Source organism: Lucilia cuprina, chromosome 4 (genome assembly GCF_022045245.1).
Source record: "Lucilia cuprina isolate Lc7/37 chromosome 4, ASM2204524v1, whole genome shotgun sequence".
NCBI lineage: Eukaryota > Metazoa > Arthropoda > Insecta > Diptera > Calliphoridae > Lucilia > Lucilia cuprina.
Window position 1 is genome coordinate 1,387,295 of NC_060952.1, and position 16,393 is coordinate 1,403,687.

General features: G+C 31.9%; 6 protein-coding genes across 6 annotated transcripts in view; 1 reads left to right on the forward strand and 5 right to left on the reverse strand.

The window, feature by feature from the left end:
- LOC111690548 overlaps positions 1-1,223 on the reverse strand; it is a 4,001-nt gene extending 2,778 nt beyond the window's left edge. The window contains exon 1 of the mRNA XM_023453053.2: positions 774-1,223. Within this exon, the coding sequence (XP_023308821.2) occupies positions 774-1,082 (309 nt within the window). The 5' untranslated portion in view covers positions 1,083-1,223. The remainder of the gene's footprint in view (positions 1-773) is intronic.
- Positions 1,224-2,120: 897 nt separating this feature from the next.
- On the reverse strand, positions 2,121-4,204 carry LOC111690549 (eukaryotic translation initiation factor 2D). Its single transcript, XM_023453054.2, has 3 exons — positions 3,726-4,204; positions 3,527-3,668; positions 2,121-3,463 (listed from the first exon to the last, which is right to left on the reverse strand). Exons 1-3 carry the CDS (start codon positions 3,981-3,983, stop codon positions 2,139-2,141), a joined length of 1,725 nt encoding a protein of 574 aa, XP_023308822.2. The 5' UTR covers positions 3,984-4,204; the 3' UTR covers positions 2,121-2,138.
- A 1,876-nt stretch (positions 4,205-6,080) lies between these two features.
- On the reverse strand, positions 6,081-7,307 carry LOC111690635 (phosphoglycerate mutase 1). Its single transcript, XM_023453162.2, has 3 exons — positions 7,066-7,307; positions 6,509-7,006; positions 6,081-6,447 (listed from the first exon to the last, which is right to left on the reverse strand). The coding sequence occupies exons 1-3, from the start codon at positions 7,304-7,306 to the stop codon at positions 6,281-6,283; spliced, it is 906 nt and encodes a 301-aa protein (XP_023308930.1). The 5' UTR covers position 7,307; the 3' UTR covers positions 6,081-6,280.
- A 161-nt stretch (positions 7,308-7,468) lies between these two features.
- On the forward strand, positions 7,469-8,956 carry LOC111690502. Its single transcript, XM_023452996.2, has 3 exons — positions 7,469-7,889; positions 7,959-8,241; positions 8,494-8,956. Exons 1-3 carry the CDS (start codon positions 7,783-7,785, stop codon positions 8,929-8,931), a joined length of 828 nt encoding a protein of 275 aa, XP_023308764.2. The 5' UTR covers positions 7,469-7,782; the 3' UTR covers positions 8,932-8,956.
- A 380-nt stretch (positions 8,957-9,336) lies between these two features.
- On the reverse strand, positions 9,337-10,703 carry LOC111690504 (histone RNA hairpin-binding protein). The gene is made up of 2 exons (XM_023452997.2): positions 10,401-10,703; positions 9,337-10,337 (listed from the first exon to the last, which is right to left on the reverse strand). The coding sequence occupies exons 1-2, from the start codon at positions 10,488-10,490 to the stop codon at positions 9,744-9,746; spliced, it is 684 nt and encodes a 227-aa protein (XP_023308765.2). The 5' UTR covers positions 10,491-10,703; the 3' UTR covers positions 9,337-9,743.
- Positions 10,704-12,226: 1,523 nt separating this feature from the next.
- LOC111690637 (26S proteasome non-ATPase regulatory subunit 1) lies at positions 12,227-15,675 on the reverse strand. The gene is made up of 3 exons (XM_023453164.2): positions 15,577-15,675; positions 14,571-15,520; positions 12,227-14,511 (listed from the first exon to the last, which is right to left on the reverse strand). Exons 2-3 carry the CDS (start codon positions 15,505-15,507, stop codon positions 12,401-12,403), a joined length of 3,048 nt encoding a protein of 1,015 aa, XP_023308932.2. The 5' UTR covers positions 15,508-15,520; positions 15,577-15,675; the 3' UTR covers positions 12,227-12,400.
- Positions 15,676-16,393: the final 718 nt, after the last annotated feature.

The following is a 16,393-nucleotide window of genomic DNA, read 5'->3' on the forward strand; positions in this document are numbered from 1 at the left end:
TGTACCAATAATATTTTTGTATTATAAGTATATTTAATTGTAGACTAGCCAATTAGGCCCTATCGGCTTACGGCCATTGTTTTTGAATAAATAAATAAATAAATAAAAAACAATTCTAGAGAGGGGGACGGACTGTAGAACAAAAATTTTTACTTCATTCAAGCTCGGTATACTCTAAATTAGAGTCTCTAATATACATATATAGGATTTTTATGAATAAAAAAATCCATATAAGTATTATAAATATAAAAAATTGTGTAAACACCATTTTTTATTTCTTAAAAAATTGTGATAGTTTTCAAAGTTATTTTGTGATCTTTTATCAAGCTATTGTTTTTATTTGTAACGGAACAACAGCAATTACACTTAAAAGTAATAATGCTAATTCGATTTTCTATCAAGGAAATTGAAATTATATCATGCTCAAATTTTAATAGTTTTTTTTATCCTCTACGGAAGATAGTTGAATGACTAATTACTAATTGTACTTTCAATTAATTATTAAAATCTGATATATTCGAAAAACAATAACAAAATATATAGCAATCATTAATAGATCATCCAGAGGTACGAAATATGACTCAAAATTTATACAAAAATGTATGGAGGTTCATCAGAAATGGGGTTTATAAAAGACTATAAAGAGAAGAGTCATAAATGACTCTGTGATCAAAAATTTCAAAAAATGCTAGCTGGGATATTACATACATATATGTATGTTCAAGTGTTCAAGTTTTGGTTATGACGTCATGTAATCATGTTTATAAGCTTACCTTGAAATGTTTCCGATTAAACAACATTGTAATGAACTTTTTAAAATATATTATTGACGCTGCATCTTCTCCAATTGTTTGTTGTTGTTCCTTTAATGGTTCTTCCGAATTATCAGAAATGGCAATATCGTCTGAACATTTACAACATTTACCAATTGCTGTATGAAATGCATTTGTACCTAGATGATCTCTTGCCCAGGCATCTGCATCCATCCAACTATCTTCCTCAGCATCCGCATTTGCACGATTGATGAACCATAATTGTATCGCAACTAAATAAAATATTACAAACTTAATATCACGCTTCATATCGCAAAGCACAAAAATCAAAGGAAATCTAAAAACTTTTTGCCACTATTTCTAATGTGTCACAACAAAACCAAAACAGAATTTCTGTCAATAATAAATATAACCAAAATAAACATGAAAACAGAATGCGCGAAATGCATTCAGACCACTGACAGAGCCCGGCGCCGACTAACATTAACGGCGGCATCTTAAAATCGACTGTTAACCGGCTAAGTTCTTTAATACGTTCAATTTTTAAATTTTCGATGTTTTAAAAAAATGAGTCCGAGAGATAAAAAGTGAGATTTTGGAAGTAATATATTATTTATAAAAACACTTAAAAAAATTAATTTTTTTATTTGATCCAGATCACCAAACATTGACCAAGGACATACATTTTATAATGAATCGGTCAAGTGCTTGCCTTCTCGCTTCCTGTTTACATATGTACTGAAATATAAAACTAAAATACTCTGCCTTATAATTAAATTTGATAATTCAATGACAAGCTTATGGCAGATTTAAGTTTGTCAAATTGTAAGCAAATGTGTTCTCGTTTGAAAGGACTAAAAGAGTATAAGTATAGTTATATAAATATAACAAATTATTTTTAATTAAAAGCATTTATTTAATTTGCTTTTCGACCAGTTCCCAATTTGGCTGAAAAGTAAGATGAGATCGTAGTACAACATATATTTAGATTTTTTCAAATTTACAATTCACACAGTATCACCGTTAGTTAATCCGAAGTAAGCGATTTTATTAACAAAAAACAACATTACAAAATTAAAGGCAGAAATATACAATGAATGTAAACTTACTTAATAAACACCATAGGTATTTATTAAGTAAAAATTTAGTTTAAAATCATTTTATAATCATAAACCTCTACTTTATATACATATTAAGTTTTGTTCTATATTAACAAAGTGTTATTTTTATAGCTTTCTTACTAAGTATTTGTAAGAATGTTATTTGTTTTTTTTAAGATTTTACTTATCAATACAATAAACCATCAACAAATTTATTACGTCGTTCTACTAAAAAAAGATGTAAAAGTTTATAACATGTTAACATTTATTTTTTCTTGTGCTTTTTGCCATCTTTAGCCAGTTCTAATCCTAAAATACATTTTGGTGGTATCTTATATGTTTCGGTTAGGAGAGTGTACACAAAACGAACTTGATTGCCTTGTATTTGCAGCATTTCACGATTCTGATTTGGCAATGTTACAATTGTTGTGCTTGCAGCAGCGCCTTGCTTACAAAGCTTTATAAATTCTGTCAAAATTATTCCGTATGATTCGATATTACTGACCAACGTTACCTTTTTGTTGCCAGATCTGGTAGCTAATGACATTTGAATCATTGGCTTGTTACCCCTAACATCTTTCGCAGTGCACATCTGGTATGAATGATCCATTTGAGATATCACAGCATTAGTAATTCTACTTAGTGGAGCTGTTTTAGCATTGCAAATTTTCTCAAGGCAGTCATCTAAAATATAAGACTTTTCCTCGTCTTTGGGATCTTTCGATAAGGGTAAATTTAGCTTGTTCACATACTCTCTTATGACCTTCTTTATTTGTGATGCTGGTATTCCACCACCTCGTTTGTAATTAAGTTTAGTGAAGAAAGGGGCAGTAACATCAGTAACTATATATAGTTCAGTCAGCTCCGAGTGAAAGAGGGGATTTTCAGATCCATCCGCCGAATTTGGTTTTTTATAATCGGTTATAAAATTTACCAACTCCGGATGCTCCAAGTCAATGGAAGTAATTTTATCAACACCCTTAGTTTCCTCTCGCACCACTATAAATCCTTGATCGATCATTTCGTTCAAGAAATTTGATAGTTTCTTATATTTGGTCTTTTTTAAATCCAAGGTTTCCTGTGATTCAGGCACAACGTATAGGCGAAAGAAATTACTTGTCAATAGAGGTAACTGCAAGTTTTTTCCATGATTTTTAAGTGCTGAAAGAAAAGCGTTTTTTAAGACAATTTCTGGAGTGTTTTCAATGTTTTCTTCTTTGTTATTGCCCAATTCCTTATCGTTCACAATATTATCAAAACTTTCCTTTATCTCCAATTCTGCTTCCACATGAATATTAGGATTTTCTATATTTTCAGGAATGACATTTTCTTGTGGAGCACTTGAATCGCTTGGCTTTTTATTTGGCGGTTTAGATCCTAAAGCTGGAAAGTCATTATCTGTTAACTTTGTACTTTTAAATTGCGGAACCTGTTGAGCCAAAGAGGGCTCATGAGCCCACAATTTATCACCAAACAAATGAAGCATCTTTACAGCTACACCATGACCGCCACACATATACAAATCATCACTCGACCTGGGTAAATAGCCAACTCCTACAGCTGATTTATTAGAGGTCAAATTAACACCAACTACAAGAAAGAATTATACATAAATAAAATAAATGATTATAAATAATCGTCTTTATACTTAACCCAATTGTCCTTTTTTGTAGTGGCCATATATATTCATGCCTGTACCTTGCGGTATTACTCCCGGCAGCATTAAGTCAGCACCATTATTCAATTTTGGTAGCACTCCTGCATGAGTTGTGAAATACGGCAACAGATCTGTAACCTGTCAATATGAGGTCAAAATAGTTCCGCTTGATTTTAAATTTAACCAATTTTGTACCTGCCACAGACTATATATCGTGGGCACCAATTTATTTTCTTCATTTTCAAAAAACATTGGCATTTTATCCGCGCAGTATACATTTGTCTGAAAATCTCCATGTGTCACCAATTTGAGAACATTAACACTAGATTTAGGAGCAATTAAAGAATCTGGATTTGTGTTGGGGAATTCTCTTTGAATCCGTTGTTTAAGTTTCTTAACGTCCGAACTCTTAAGTGGAGCATTACTTTTAACTTTATATGGTTTTAAAAACATTTTCTCCAAAACTAGTAGAATTAAAATGTTCGATGTCTTTTTTTTACGTTTGCATTAACAAGTTGCCAACCGTAGGTAATTTCACATGTCATATTTTACAAGGTAGCTGCAATTGAAAGCAAACACACGATTGTCAAAATTTTTTATATGGAGATTGACATTTGTACGTCTCAAGCATGTATACAAACAAGTCTATGCATAAAAGAATTGAAAACAATGATCAGCCGTTTTAAATAGCCAACATTCTATGATTGCCCACTGTACATATCCATATGTATTTACAGCATAAATACACCAGTGTTACCAATAATTCCTTAAATGTAACCGTAACACCACCACAGACATTGATTTGTAGCGGATAAAGTATAAATACCTTATGTATAACAATTTATCAAAAGTTTATAGAACAAATTTTGTATGAAGCAAAATCGATATTTTTGTCCTTTTGAAAGTATACATATGGTTAATATACATATATAGATGTGTCAAATGCCATGAAGCAAAATCGATATTTTTGTCCTTTTGAAAGTATAGGTACATATGGTTAATATACATATATAGATGTGTCAAATGCCACGAGTAGATCAAATTATCATACAAATTAAAAAACGACTATTTCAATTATTTTAAAAAGGAACAGTTAATTATTATTTATATCTCGAAAGTTCGCTTCCAATCTTCAGATCACAATTTTCCTTTCTGAAAAAAACAATAATACCTTAATCTCCTTTTGCGTCGACGCATTATCTTGTCTCATCTTCTCCTCTATTAATAACATTAGGTACAGGGTTGCAGTTATGTCGTAGTATTTTCATTACTTGACACATGTATGTATTTATGTATATATATGTATAAACATCGATTCAAACCTGTGATTATTTTTGAAAATTTTCTTAACTAAATAATGTATTTTCCAAATTGTTTTCAAATTTTAAAGTTTAGCCTTTGAAATAAACATGATAATTTCCAAAAACGTTTAAAAAAATATAATGTGTGATATTTATAAAATTTTCAAAGTTTTGTTTGAATTGAACTTAGAAAAGTTTCAAAAAATAAATTATTTTAGAAAAATAAAAACAGAATATTTTTTCTACAGCAAGGGAGCGAAAAAATGTTAAATATAGGAGAAATAATCGGAGATATTAAAAGAAAAATATGCTAAAATAAATGAATGAATGTTTTATTTTCAGGTGATGTAAAAAAATATATGAATTTTGCAATAGTTAGCATTATAATTAGGGTTTGAAATATGTATGAAAATAATAATAAAGAATACTTGAAATACGTTTGAAATTTTTTTTAGTTTCAAGCTTACCTCTAGCCTTTTTTTTAAATTTGAAATACATTTGAAAAATACGTTTGATTTCTAACTGCCTTTTTGTTTGAGAAGGCCATAATTTTCCATTTGAAAACAAAATTTTTCAAATTTGTTCTCAAAGACTATGCATGAAATTTGAATAGGTTTTCAAATACATATTTACATCATTTCAAAGGTTTTTGCTTATTGGGTAATAAGATTCAGGAAGATATACATATGTAAATGTGTATGTATATAAAAGAGGTACAAAGAGGAGTAAGACTCAAGAAATAATACATTATTTAATTCAATATATTCAAAAATAGTAACACAGCTAAACTTGTTTATAACGAACTCTCATGAGCCAGTTAAATTTGTTCGTTGTAGGCGTAGTTCGTAGTAAGACGGATAAAGTTAATTAACAATTTTCTAATATTATTTGGGTTTGTACCACTTGAAAAAATTGAAGAGCTTTTACTTAAAATTTGCGCAGAAAAATCAGAGGTTCTTCTCAAACTAACTTGCAAACGTAGAATTTTTGGTTCTAATTACATATAATTAGATAAGGATTACTAGTAGACCTAAAAAATATAACTAACTTAAATCAAAAAGACATTAAAATTATATTATATGATAAAGTGAATTTAGGGTTCTAATTGTAATATAATTCAGAAAGGAACATTTTAAAAACTTTTTGATATTTTCATAGGTATGATCAGATATCTTCAGACTAAATACATATCTTATTATTCGACGTAATAATAAGATATGTAATTTTATACAAGTACACAATGAACAAGTTTCATTCAAAACATTTATTAATTCTTGTAATTTCAATATAACCGACTAATACAGTAGCAACATTTCATGGCAAAATAATAAATATGTAACACCTAATTATGTGTATGAATGTAGATTTCATGAAAAGTAAATTTACTATTATGTGCTGATTACAATTTTTCTATGTAAGATTATCCAATTTAATTAAATGCCCCGTAATTTACTTGGCTTTGCCTTGTGCAGCAACAGCTTCAATTGCCTTTTTAACGGTTTCTTCGTCTCCCAAGAATTTCATTGAAACGACTGGTTTGAAATTCTCATCCAATTCATAAACAAAGGGAATACCTGTTGGCAAGTTCAATCCCATGATAGCATCTTCAGACAAATCTATAAAAAACAATTTAAATATTTAAATATCCACAAAGTTAATCGACTTAAAATGACTTACTGTCCAAGTGCTTAACGATACCACGCAAGCTGTTACCGTGAGCAGCAATCAAAATGCGTTTGCCTTCTTTCATTTGGGGAATAATGACATCATTCCAATAGGGAAGAGTACGTTCAATGGTAAGTTTCAAAGATTCAAACATAGGGAATTCTTCCTTTTTAGGTTCAGTGGCATAACGGGGATCCTTTACGATATTGTCGTAATATGGATGACCTGGTTCCATTGGTGGTGGGGGAGTGTCGAAGCTACGGCGCCAGATTTTGACTTGATCTTCGCCGTACTTGGCGGCAGTTTCGGCTTTATTTAAGCCTGTCAAACCACCATAGTGACGTTCATTTAGGCGCCAGGTTTTGCATACAGGAATGTCTGTTTGCCCAATTTTAGTAAGGATGGCATTTAATGTGCACTGAGCACGAGTTAAAACTGAAGTATGAGCGACGTCAAATTTCAAACCAGCAGCTTTAACAGCTTCGCCAGCGGCTTCAGCTTCTTTCTTTCCTACATTTGCAAATAAAATGATGTATTTCATAATCAAAAGATATTCTTATTCTACTTACCATTTTCACTTAGTTCGGCATCAAACCAGCCACAGAACTGATTTTTTAAATTCCACTCAGATTCACCATGGCGTACCATGACAATCTTGTATTTACCAGCAGCCATTATTTTGGAGCAATTTTTTGAATAATTGCGAGAAATTTGAATACAAGGACCAGTAGCTAAAAAATCAGCACTACCTCTCGCGACAATCCCCACCGACAATTGAGCTAAAGTAATGCCTGTTTTGACCTTAATCATATTCACAAGGTCATTTAAAACTTTTTTAATCAATTGCAATATTTTTTATTTCAATTTGGCAGCACCGTCAATAAGTACTCCTATTCAATTGGTGTTTAATGTAGACAGTTTGCTAGAAATTAATACAAAAAGAAATGTCAAAAATTCCCTTTTTACCCTCACGAATATTTCAATTCAAATGAATGCAATAAACAAAATGTTTTTACGTGTTTTATTTTTTATATAAAATTTTCATGTAACTTAAAAGTACCTTAATATTTCTCTTAATCAAAAATTAAATTTCATAAGAATAATTCCAAATGTATTTAAAAAAAAATAATTATATGTAAACCAAGCCAGATGTCAGACAGCTGACAATAAATTTCGGGTTTTTACCAATAATTTATACTGTATGTACAGTAGTATGTAGTAGTAGTAAACAAAGAAATTCATATCCTTTGTTAAAAGTTTAAGAACGATATAAAACATAAGATAATATGGACAATTCAACAGTCAAGATCTCAAGTAATTGGTCCCAGATTGGAGGATGCCCATTTTCTCAGGCCGCCAAAATACAGGCTGCAGATCCGGACATTTTTGCAGGGTAAATATGGAGATATTTAGATTTTTAATGTATGTACATATTTACATATACCTTATCATAAACATTTAGACCATCATTGGATGTTTTAGTAGATGAAGAAAAGTCTATACTTTTAAACAAAGGTGATTCTTCAGAAAACTGTGAACTAGATGTAGAAATATTTCCACATTATAAGATTCAGGCTGCTTCTTTTGTATGTAATGTTCCCAGGGTTGAAGTTTTCCTAAATCCCGTAAAAGAATATTTGGAAACAATTTATGGAGTTGTTGTGGATGATTCAGATGATCAATTTAAAAGTTATCGGTATGATGTCCAAGTTGAAAAATCGGGGGTGACCTATTTAACACTGAAGGTAATATTAATTTAAGTAATTTTAAAATATTAATGTTGGTTATATGTATTACACCGACTCACTCCATACGGAAATCAAACCCGTTTTTTTGTTACACCTCTCAAAATGTACATACTTTGCATTGTTTTATGATGTTTTCTAAAAGAGAGGATCTTTGTTGAGCATTAAATTTTTTTAAAATTATTTTGTGAGTCGGTCTAATTTACATATATACACAGCCAAAAATGTCTTATTTTTTTCTTTCTATTATAGTTTTTAACAGATTTCTGTGATGTTTGTATATTTGGCATTATGTTACATACCGCCCCCAATCCAAATGGCATAACAACCTTATTACCGAATACTGCTTGCATAAACATTGCGAACGTTCAAAATATGTTACAAAATTCAACAAAGCAACCTGGTCCGACTTCAGAAAGGTGTAAACAGCTATTAGAACTTATGACAAAAGCAAATCAGTCGAATACGTTGACATTGGATCAGTTAATGAAACAAAAAATGAACATTGACCAAATTAAGACTGATAAAAATTCAGAAAATGATGATATTTTAAATCAATTAAAATTGCACATTGATGATCGTCTTCAACAAATGGAACAACGCATAAACAGATATTTGGAGCATATGGAAGAACGACAGATGCAGAAGTTGGATGTCATACTAAATACTTTACAGCATACTAACAAATAAACTAATTGATTTTTAATAAAACTAATCCTATTGACGTTTCGTTTATTTTGGAAGTAGTAGAAACTGTCTACACACATATCTATAAATATTAGTATGTATGTATATATATATTAGCAAAAGTCATAAAAAAGCAATAACAAACTCAAAATTTTAGCACATAGTGATTTTATTTCAAGTCCTTAAACAATATTTAGCTACAAATCGATTCTTTTCTATTGAAGTAAATAAACAACATGAAAATATACCTAGAGATTATTGTGTATTTCGATTTTCTTTCAAAACGAATTACAAAATAACCATCCTTAGCAGCATGTGTGTATGCTGTTACGTTGTTTTTTAATATAATAACATGATTTAAAAAACATTACTTATACCATGTATAATAGTATAATAAAATAGATCAGGTAAATAACTTCTTACAAAACCAAGAAATACAAGGAAATGTATGATTTATTAAATTTCATTTTCAAATTTATCAAATTTCTGTGCTTTAACGTTTTATATTATTAGTATATATTTTTACAAGAATTCAGTTAAATGAAATAATTTTAAAGATTTCATTATAATATATTAAACGTTCAACTAAGTATAAATTGTTTACAAAAAATAAAGGCATAAAATAACTTTACCATAAAAAATTCAGTAATGGTGTAAAAATTAACAAGTTATTTGCAACAATTAAATAAATTGAACAACGCAAAAAATAAAGTAGCTTTACTCATCGTGAACTTAAGGCTAAAAAAATAAGTGAACAGTTTTAATAGTATCGATGACTTCGCTAGAATTATATTAAAATAGAATTATGTTGATAATTATTCGGAATCCGAATCAGAGCTACAATTATTCAGAGATGATTCTTTATTTGATAGCTTTGGATTTGGTGGATCATAATAATGCAGCTGCTTACGCCATATTTTAATAAGACCATCAAATGCACGTCTGCTGTATTTTCCATATTTATTTGGTGTGCGGGGATGGTCACGAGTTCTTTCTGAACGTGGCACAGTCTCAATATAGCGTTCATAAGCCACAGTATTTTTACCGTAATCAATTTGCTTCTGACGTCTGGAAAGAATTGATGGATCGGATTCAGCATATGAAGATGATGAAGAAGATGATGAAGTGAAACTGTTTTGTCTAGGGCGCTTTTCGTTTTTACGACTATTAAAATAGCGTCCACTATTATCACCTTCGTTACTGCTACTACCGCAACTGCTGTTTGGGCTATTCGAACGGCTTTCAATACTAGGAGTTTGTGAATGACGCCTTTTAAATGGTGTCTTTAATTTCTCTTCTTTTACAAGCTTCTCAAACTTTTGCTCATTTACACCATCCAAAAACTCCAAAGAAATGTCGCGGCGTGAATCATTCGCATCAGATAGACTGCTATTAATTGCACCTTTTGACTGTAATATTTTAATTTTATAATTACTTTAAGGATAAACTACGACTTAATCGTTAATACTTACATCTGCATCAACTTCTTCTGCCCAGGTGCGGCTGCCTGCGCCAACATTGTTACTTTCCACAGACATTGTTATTTGTTCACAAACCAACATTCTAACTTTATATTTACCAATAGTATTTCATATAGTAATTACTATAGCACAATTACTTTTATTTTAAATCGACGTATTGACAGAAATTCGTTCTTATTTCTTCCCAATTACAGCAAACACCTTTCCAGCGCGACCTTTCTTTCCTATCTAATTTTATATTGTAATAATACAATGTATCATTGCATTTCGTTGTTCTTCCAAATTCGCGCGTTTTTCACAATTCCATTTTGTTCTTACATTCGCATTTTATTTTCTTTTTGAATAGACAGTAAAGAAAACAGACGATACGAAAATGTTCATTTATTGGTTGTGGTGAATTTAAACATTTATTTTGTAGCTTGAGTGGTGAAAATAATTTTATTTTAACAGATTATTAAAGCAACAGTGTAAATTTTAAATAAAATAAGAATGTTTGTCTGTGCCAAACCTTAAATGATCCTAAAATCGATATTATTTCTTCTAAATTGAAAATAGTTTTTTTTTTTTATTTTCTACATAGTTGTTAAAATTCTTAAAAGCCAATAAACCACTTACACATTTTTTAATGTAAGCTATGAAAAATATAAATAATATTGTATTGTATTTAATTCATATGGGAGGGGTGAATCCTCCATTGGATGACCGCCAAAATGTTTACATGAATGTCGAAGTTCTGCATGTAAAATTTTAACATTCTAGCTTCTACAGTATCAATTTTTTCTATATAATTCATATGGGGGTTCCAAGCCACACCCTGATGAATGTGCGCTTTATTTCCCCAAAATGTTTAGATGAATATGAAAATCCTTTGTGCAAAGTTTTAGGAATCTAGTTCTATTAGTTTCTTAAATAAAATATTTTGTTGTATTTAATTCGTATGGGATATGCCGCTCCCCTCATTAGTAGTCCGCCAATAGAAACCACTCTTGGTGAATAATCCTGAAAAATTTGAAGTTTTTAACTCTTATAATTTCCAAGATAAATTTGTGTATATTTAATTAATATGGGAGGTGCCACGCCACCTGCTGCAAGTCCACTCAATTTTTATCCTAACTAATCATATTGAGACTTATGTGGTTCCGACCAAATTTGAGGGCTCTAACTGTTACATTTTCTGAGATATACTGTATTTAATATTTTCTTAATATGGAAGGGGCCACGACCACTGCAGTTATTCCACCCATTTTGTTCAAAAATATTCTTATAGATGTCAAAGTTGAACGTGCAAAATTTGAGGAATCTAATTTTACCAGTTTCCAAGGCGTGGCACCTACTTGAAATTTTAAAATAAAAATTCCTTCCAGATATACAGGAAGGTACAGTTAAACACTTGCTATTTATACCCTACACCACTATCGTGGGGAGGGTATTATACGTTTGTGCTGATGTTTGTAACACACGAAAATATTGGTCCAATGCCCACCTTAAAGTATACCAATTCATTTTTGAGTCGATTGAGACATGTTCGCCCGTCCGTCTGGCTGTCCATGTAAACCTTTGACACAGAGACGAAGCCTATTGAAAATGGTTGAAATCGATCCATTATTTCACCTAGCCCCCATACAACTGTACCACCCCATTTGGCCTTTTTATGCCATAATTACGTCAAATATACTATTATCTCAATTGGCTTAAATTTATGATATATATACATAGATTTTTCGTTAATCGTTGTGAAAAAAACTCATTTGTTTGACGAATTTTATTATAAACTATTTGATTGATTACATCACATCGATACAATAAATTCACTATAATTTGAATGGGAAAAAATAATTATTGAGTTTTGTTTATTGTGAATACGAGTTTTAATTTTCTGTGAATACGACAAATTTGTTATTTATTAAACATTAATATTTCTGATACCTATTAAAGGTTTTTCTAATTTAAAAAAAAGTAGTAATGAATTGATTAATTTCGATTTTTTATATTTAATCTTCAATGTATTCAAATGGCTCTGGTGGTTCAGGCTCTTTGACATCATCATTTTTGGGGCCATAGGCAGCTACAGGTTCAACCAATTTTTGTTCTTTAGTTTTACCAGTGTGTTGCATAACAATTATACCACCAATTGTAACATCCTTAAGAGGCACATATGACTGATTTTCAGCAACACTCAAAACCTTGAGTTGTTGACGCATGACGCGAGCTGGATTTTCTAGAATTTCAAATTTAGGTTCCTTTTCCTGTTTTTCTTTCTCGTCTTTCTTATCTTTTTCTTTTTCGGACGAAGACTCAGGTTTGTCCTTATCCTTTTCGTCGTCTTTCTTCTTTTTTTGTTTGTCATCGGTCTTGTCCATTTTCTCGTCAGATTTGGTCTTTTCATCATCTTTTTTGGAGCTTGAAGTAGCAGAATCCTTATTTTCTTCATCAACATCCATCTTTTCTTCTTCTTTCTTATCAGCAGTTTCGCGACGTTTTTGTCGTGCAGCAATGGAAAGAACAGCAGTAGCAACTTTTTCGCGCTCTTCCGACTTTTTCTCTTCAAGTGGTGCCGGATATGCATACATTGATGGTCTGGCGGACGATTTGAATTTCATTTGTGGCATTTTCAAATCGGAATTGAGGCCAATCACACAGGTTGGTATAAATGCCAAAGATAAAGCATGAGCTAGTGGGAACCAATACCAGTATTGGGTGAATACGAGCGAACCAACAACTGCTTGTAAATTTGTGTGTCCAGTACGCGACTGCAATGAAAGAGTGCAATTTCTACCACCCGCATCAATTATTCCTTGGGCCAAAATTGCACCAAACTTAGCCATTACATCTTCATGCTTATTACAAATAACCTCGTCGTATAGGGAACGGAAGAACGAAGTCTTAGAGCAAGTCTGATCGGTATGTTGAATTAAAATCATGGCCGAAGCAATTAACGCTCCTTGGCGTACAAAATTAACTGGATCTAATCTTGCCATGGGCTCCAATAAAGCGATAGCATCCCTTAAACCGGTACCGGCGCATGCAATTCCCAACGCCATAGCTGCACCGTAACGAACATGAGGGTTATACGATTCAGCTAATAAACTAACAACAGAAGGACATTGTTCAGGAGTGCGGAAAAGTATGAAACCTATAGCTGTTACAGCTGCACGACGCACATCATCGTTCACATCGGAGACAGCGACATGCAACAGTTTTCGAATGGCTTTATTACTACCAGTTCCATTATAAGCCATCGCAATCGTATACATTCCTGAACGTCTGAGAACTGGATCTTTATCAGTTGAAAGACTGGTAATTAGTGGATCAGCCTCCTCTAAACGTGCAAACATTGTAAGTGAAATGCCAACAGCAAGACCTCGTAAAATTTTCTCATGTTGAGTTTCTTGAGCATATGAAACCATGTCCTCTATAGCTTGTGCATTCTTAGAGCCCAACATAACCATACCCATTGCGATACCAGCAGCTTCGCCCGTAACAGCATCGTCTTGATACAAATTAAATTTCAGTTGTTCATAAAGATCCTGTCGATGGGTACCCATGGCAGCTAAGCCCAGACCCAAACAACCACCGTGACGAACATTCTCATTTTGAGCATCTTTCAACTGTTGCAATAAATAATCAATTATATTGGCTCCATGATTAGCGTGAATTAAACCTAGAGCATATAGACCACCGCCTTCAGAATAACCAGAGCTGGGTCCAGCTTCCTTAGGTAGATAGCTTTGCATCAAGGCCAATGAGTCTTTTTCATGTCCACGATGTATTACACCTAGCGATGCAGTCGCCGTTAGTTTTGCCCAGTTAGTTGCGCGTGCTAACCAATCGAGATTATCACGTAAAAATTGATCAGAAGTCGTGCCACTGTGCATAAATCCATTGGCAATAACAGTAGCAGTGTGACAAATAGATACTCGTACAGCCTCCTTAGTGGCTCGTAAAATTTGCAAATCAGCATGATTACTACGTATAAGAAATTGCAACTGCAAATCAATTGTGACCTCACCAGAAAGAATAGAAATAAGTTTTTCAATATTTTTCTGATGGGCTTTCTCAGAGTCATTTAAAGAATCGACTGTTCGTTCAACTTTGACATCAGCTAAAATGTAAAAATTAAAATATATAAATTTTATTCAAGTTCATATACCTATATTTTACCTTCAGGCTCTTCCGTTTTTTCAGTTTCATCCTTGGCTTTTTCTTCGTCGGTTTTTGAGGAGCTGGTAGTACCTTGAGGTTTGAAAGTACTTGGAAGTGCAGTAGGAATGGGAGCGGTTTCCTTAAGTGCCTGCAACACATTGCCCAAAAATTCTTGTGTTGCGGATTCATATAAATCAAATGCAATTTGATAAGCCATCAAGTTATTGGACTCCTTAGATGATCTTGTAAGCTTATCTAATACTTCGGCTACGGCCAACGGATCTTCCAAGAAAATTAAGCACTGACACATATTTACATAATCTGGAACACCTAAATCACGGTAAAGTCCGACCAAACAGCGTAATACTTCATTGCGAAAACCACGATTTTGTATCAAGGACATTGTCACGTTGTAAGCGTATGCCAGCATACCGCTAACATCATCAGACTTCATAATTGAAACCTCAAATATATCCATACGTCTAGTTTCCAATGCAATACCTAAAGCTTGACGATATTGTCCATCATCTAAGCAGCGCTGAATCATTCGGTTTACAATTGCTTCCAAGCGTGCATCAACAGGCTTAGCTTCTTTTGGTGACTCAATGAAAGCAACTCTTTGAGCAATGTAAAAATCAATGCATTTAGCGATGATTGTTTCAGTGTACTCATTTCGAGCATTAACATCAAATAAATCGCCTGCACCTAAGGCATAGGTGAGTGCATCTTCGAATGAACCTAAATGATAGAAAACTTTCGAAGCTACCATTCCAGCTAATTTATTTTCTGGGAAAGTTCTATCTTCATGCAGCATTTCGATTTTCTCAATCGACTCTGAAATTTCTGGCCAAAATTCATCGACTATATGATCCAGCTTCTTCAAAGCAAACACCTTCAAATCAGGCATAGGCTCATCGAGTAACGATATTATACCGGCAGCAGAAGTAAGGCTCATTTTGCGGATTTGTCTGTAACAAAAAGAAACCAGTCAACAAACCAAAAATTGCAATGTTTTTTAACTAACCTCAATATTTATTTAACTAAAACTTCAATTCTTTTTATGTTTTTGCTTACACAACTTTCAACTTGATTTTAACAAAAAAACAGTGAACAGTAGTAATATTTTATTAATATTTATTTAATTTTTTTCCAACAGTAATGACGATGCCAAAATTTTTTTCTTTTAAAGAAAATGCAAAATCACTTTTGTTATGTTGAAGTTTGGTATGAGAATTGTCAAAAGAAAACAGGGTTGTATTAAATGTTAGTAGAGTAAACTTAAAAATCCGATAAATAGGGCCTGTCACAGAATTTAATTGTCATCGAAAGAGAAATTTTTACATAATTAATTAATTTTTGATGCAAAAGTGAATATAAAAAATAATTCACATTTTAAAATACTACAATTTAAAAGAAAAGAAAATTAACAATCCTCCATATGGTGTTGCCACCTTTTAAATTTAGAAATTGGAACCGCTGTCGACAAATAACACAAAAAGAGCGAGCGACGAATTAAAATAAAGCGACTCTCGACAGACCACAACTAATGACGTTTATAAAAAAATCAAAGCAAAATGATATTTTGTTAAAAATTATTTTTTATAATATAAAAAGAAATGATGAAAAAATAATTCTGAATAAAATACGGAACAGATATATTATTTTTCTCGTTTCATTTATATTTATTTCATTCAATATCTTCAATTAATAATAACACATGCCGAAAAATGCGCATTATAACAACACTGCACGATTTTTAGCAAAATATTCTGAACATATGGCAACGTTAAAATATAAAAATAAAAGAATAAAGAGAGGATCGCCAGAAATCGTAAAGAAAG

Coding starts and splice junctions, on each gene's coding strand:
- LOC111690549 (XM_023453054.2), bottom strand. CDS start 3,983: ATGTTTTTAAAACCATATAAAGTTAAAAGTAATGCTCCACTTAAGAGT. Junction 3,669..3,725: donor CGATATATAGTCTGTGGCAG/GTACAAAATTGG, acceptor TCATATTGACAG/GTTACAGATCTGTTGCCGTA. Junction 3,464..3,526: donor CTACAAAAAAGGACAATTGG/GTTAAGTATAAA, acceptor TCTTTCTTGTAG/TTGGTGTTAATTTGACCTCT.
- LOC111690504 (XM_023452997.2), bottom strand. CDS start 10,490: ATGTTGGTTTGTGAACAAATAACAATGTCTGTGGAAAGTAACAATGTT. Junction 10,338..10,400: donor CAGAAGAAGTTGATGCAGAT/GTAAGTATTAAC, acceptor AAAATATTACAG/TCAAAAGGTGCAATTAATAG.
- LOC111690637 (XM_023453164.2), bottom strand. CDS start 15,507: ATGAGCCTTACTTCTGCTGCCGGTATAATATCGTTACTCGATGAGCCT. Junction 14,512..14,570: donor AAAAACGGAAGAGCCTGAAG/GTAAAATATAGG, acceptor TTTACATTTTAG/CTGATGTCAAAGTTGAACGA.
- LOC111690502 (XM_023452996.2), top strand. CDS start 7,783: ATGGACAATTCAACAGTCAAGATCTCAAGTAATTGGTCCCAGATTGGA. Junction 7,890..7,958: donor GATCCGGACATTTTTGCAGG/GTAAATATGGAG, acceptor ATAAACATTTAG/ACCATCATTGGATGTTTTAG. Junction 8,242..8,493: donor TGACCTATTTAACACTGAAG/GTAATATTAATT, acceptor TTTCTATTATAG/TTTTTAACAGATTTCTGTGA.
- LOC111690635 (XM_023453162.2), bottom strand. CDS start 7,306: ATGATTAAGGTCAAAACAGGCATTACTTTAGCTCAATTGTCGGTGGGG. Junction 7,007..7,065: donor TGCCGAACTAAGTGAAAATG/GTAAGTAGAATA, acceptor TTGCAAATGTAG/GAAAGAAAGAAGCTGAAGCC. Junction 6,448..6,508: donor TATCGTTAAGCACTTGGACA/GTAAGTCATTTT, acceptor TGTTTTTTATAG/ATTTGTCTGAAGATGCTATC.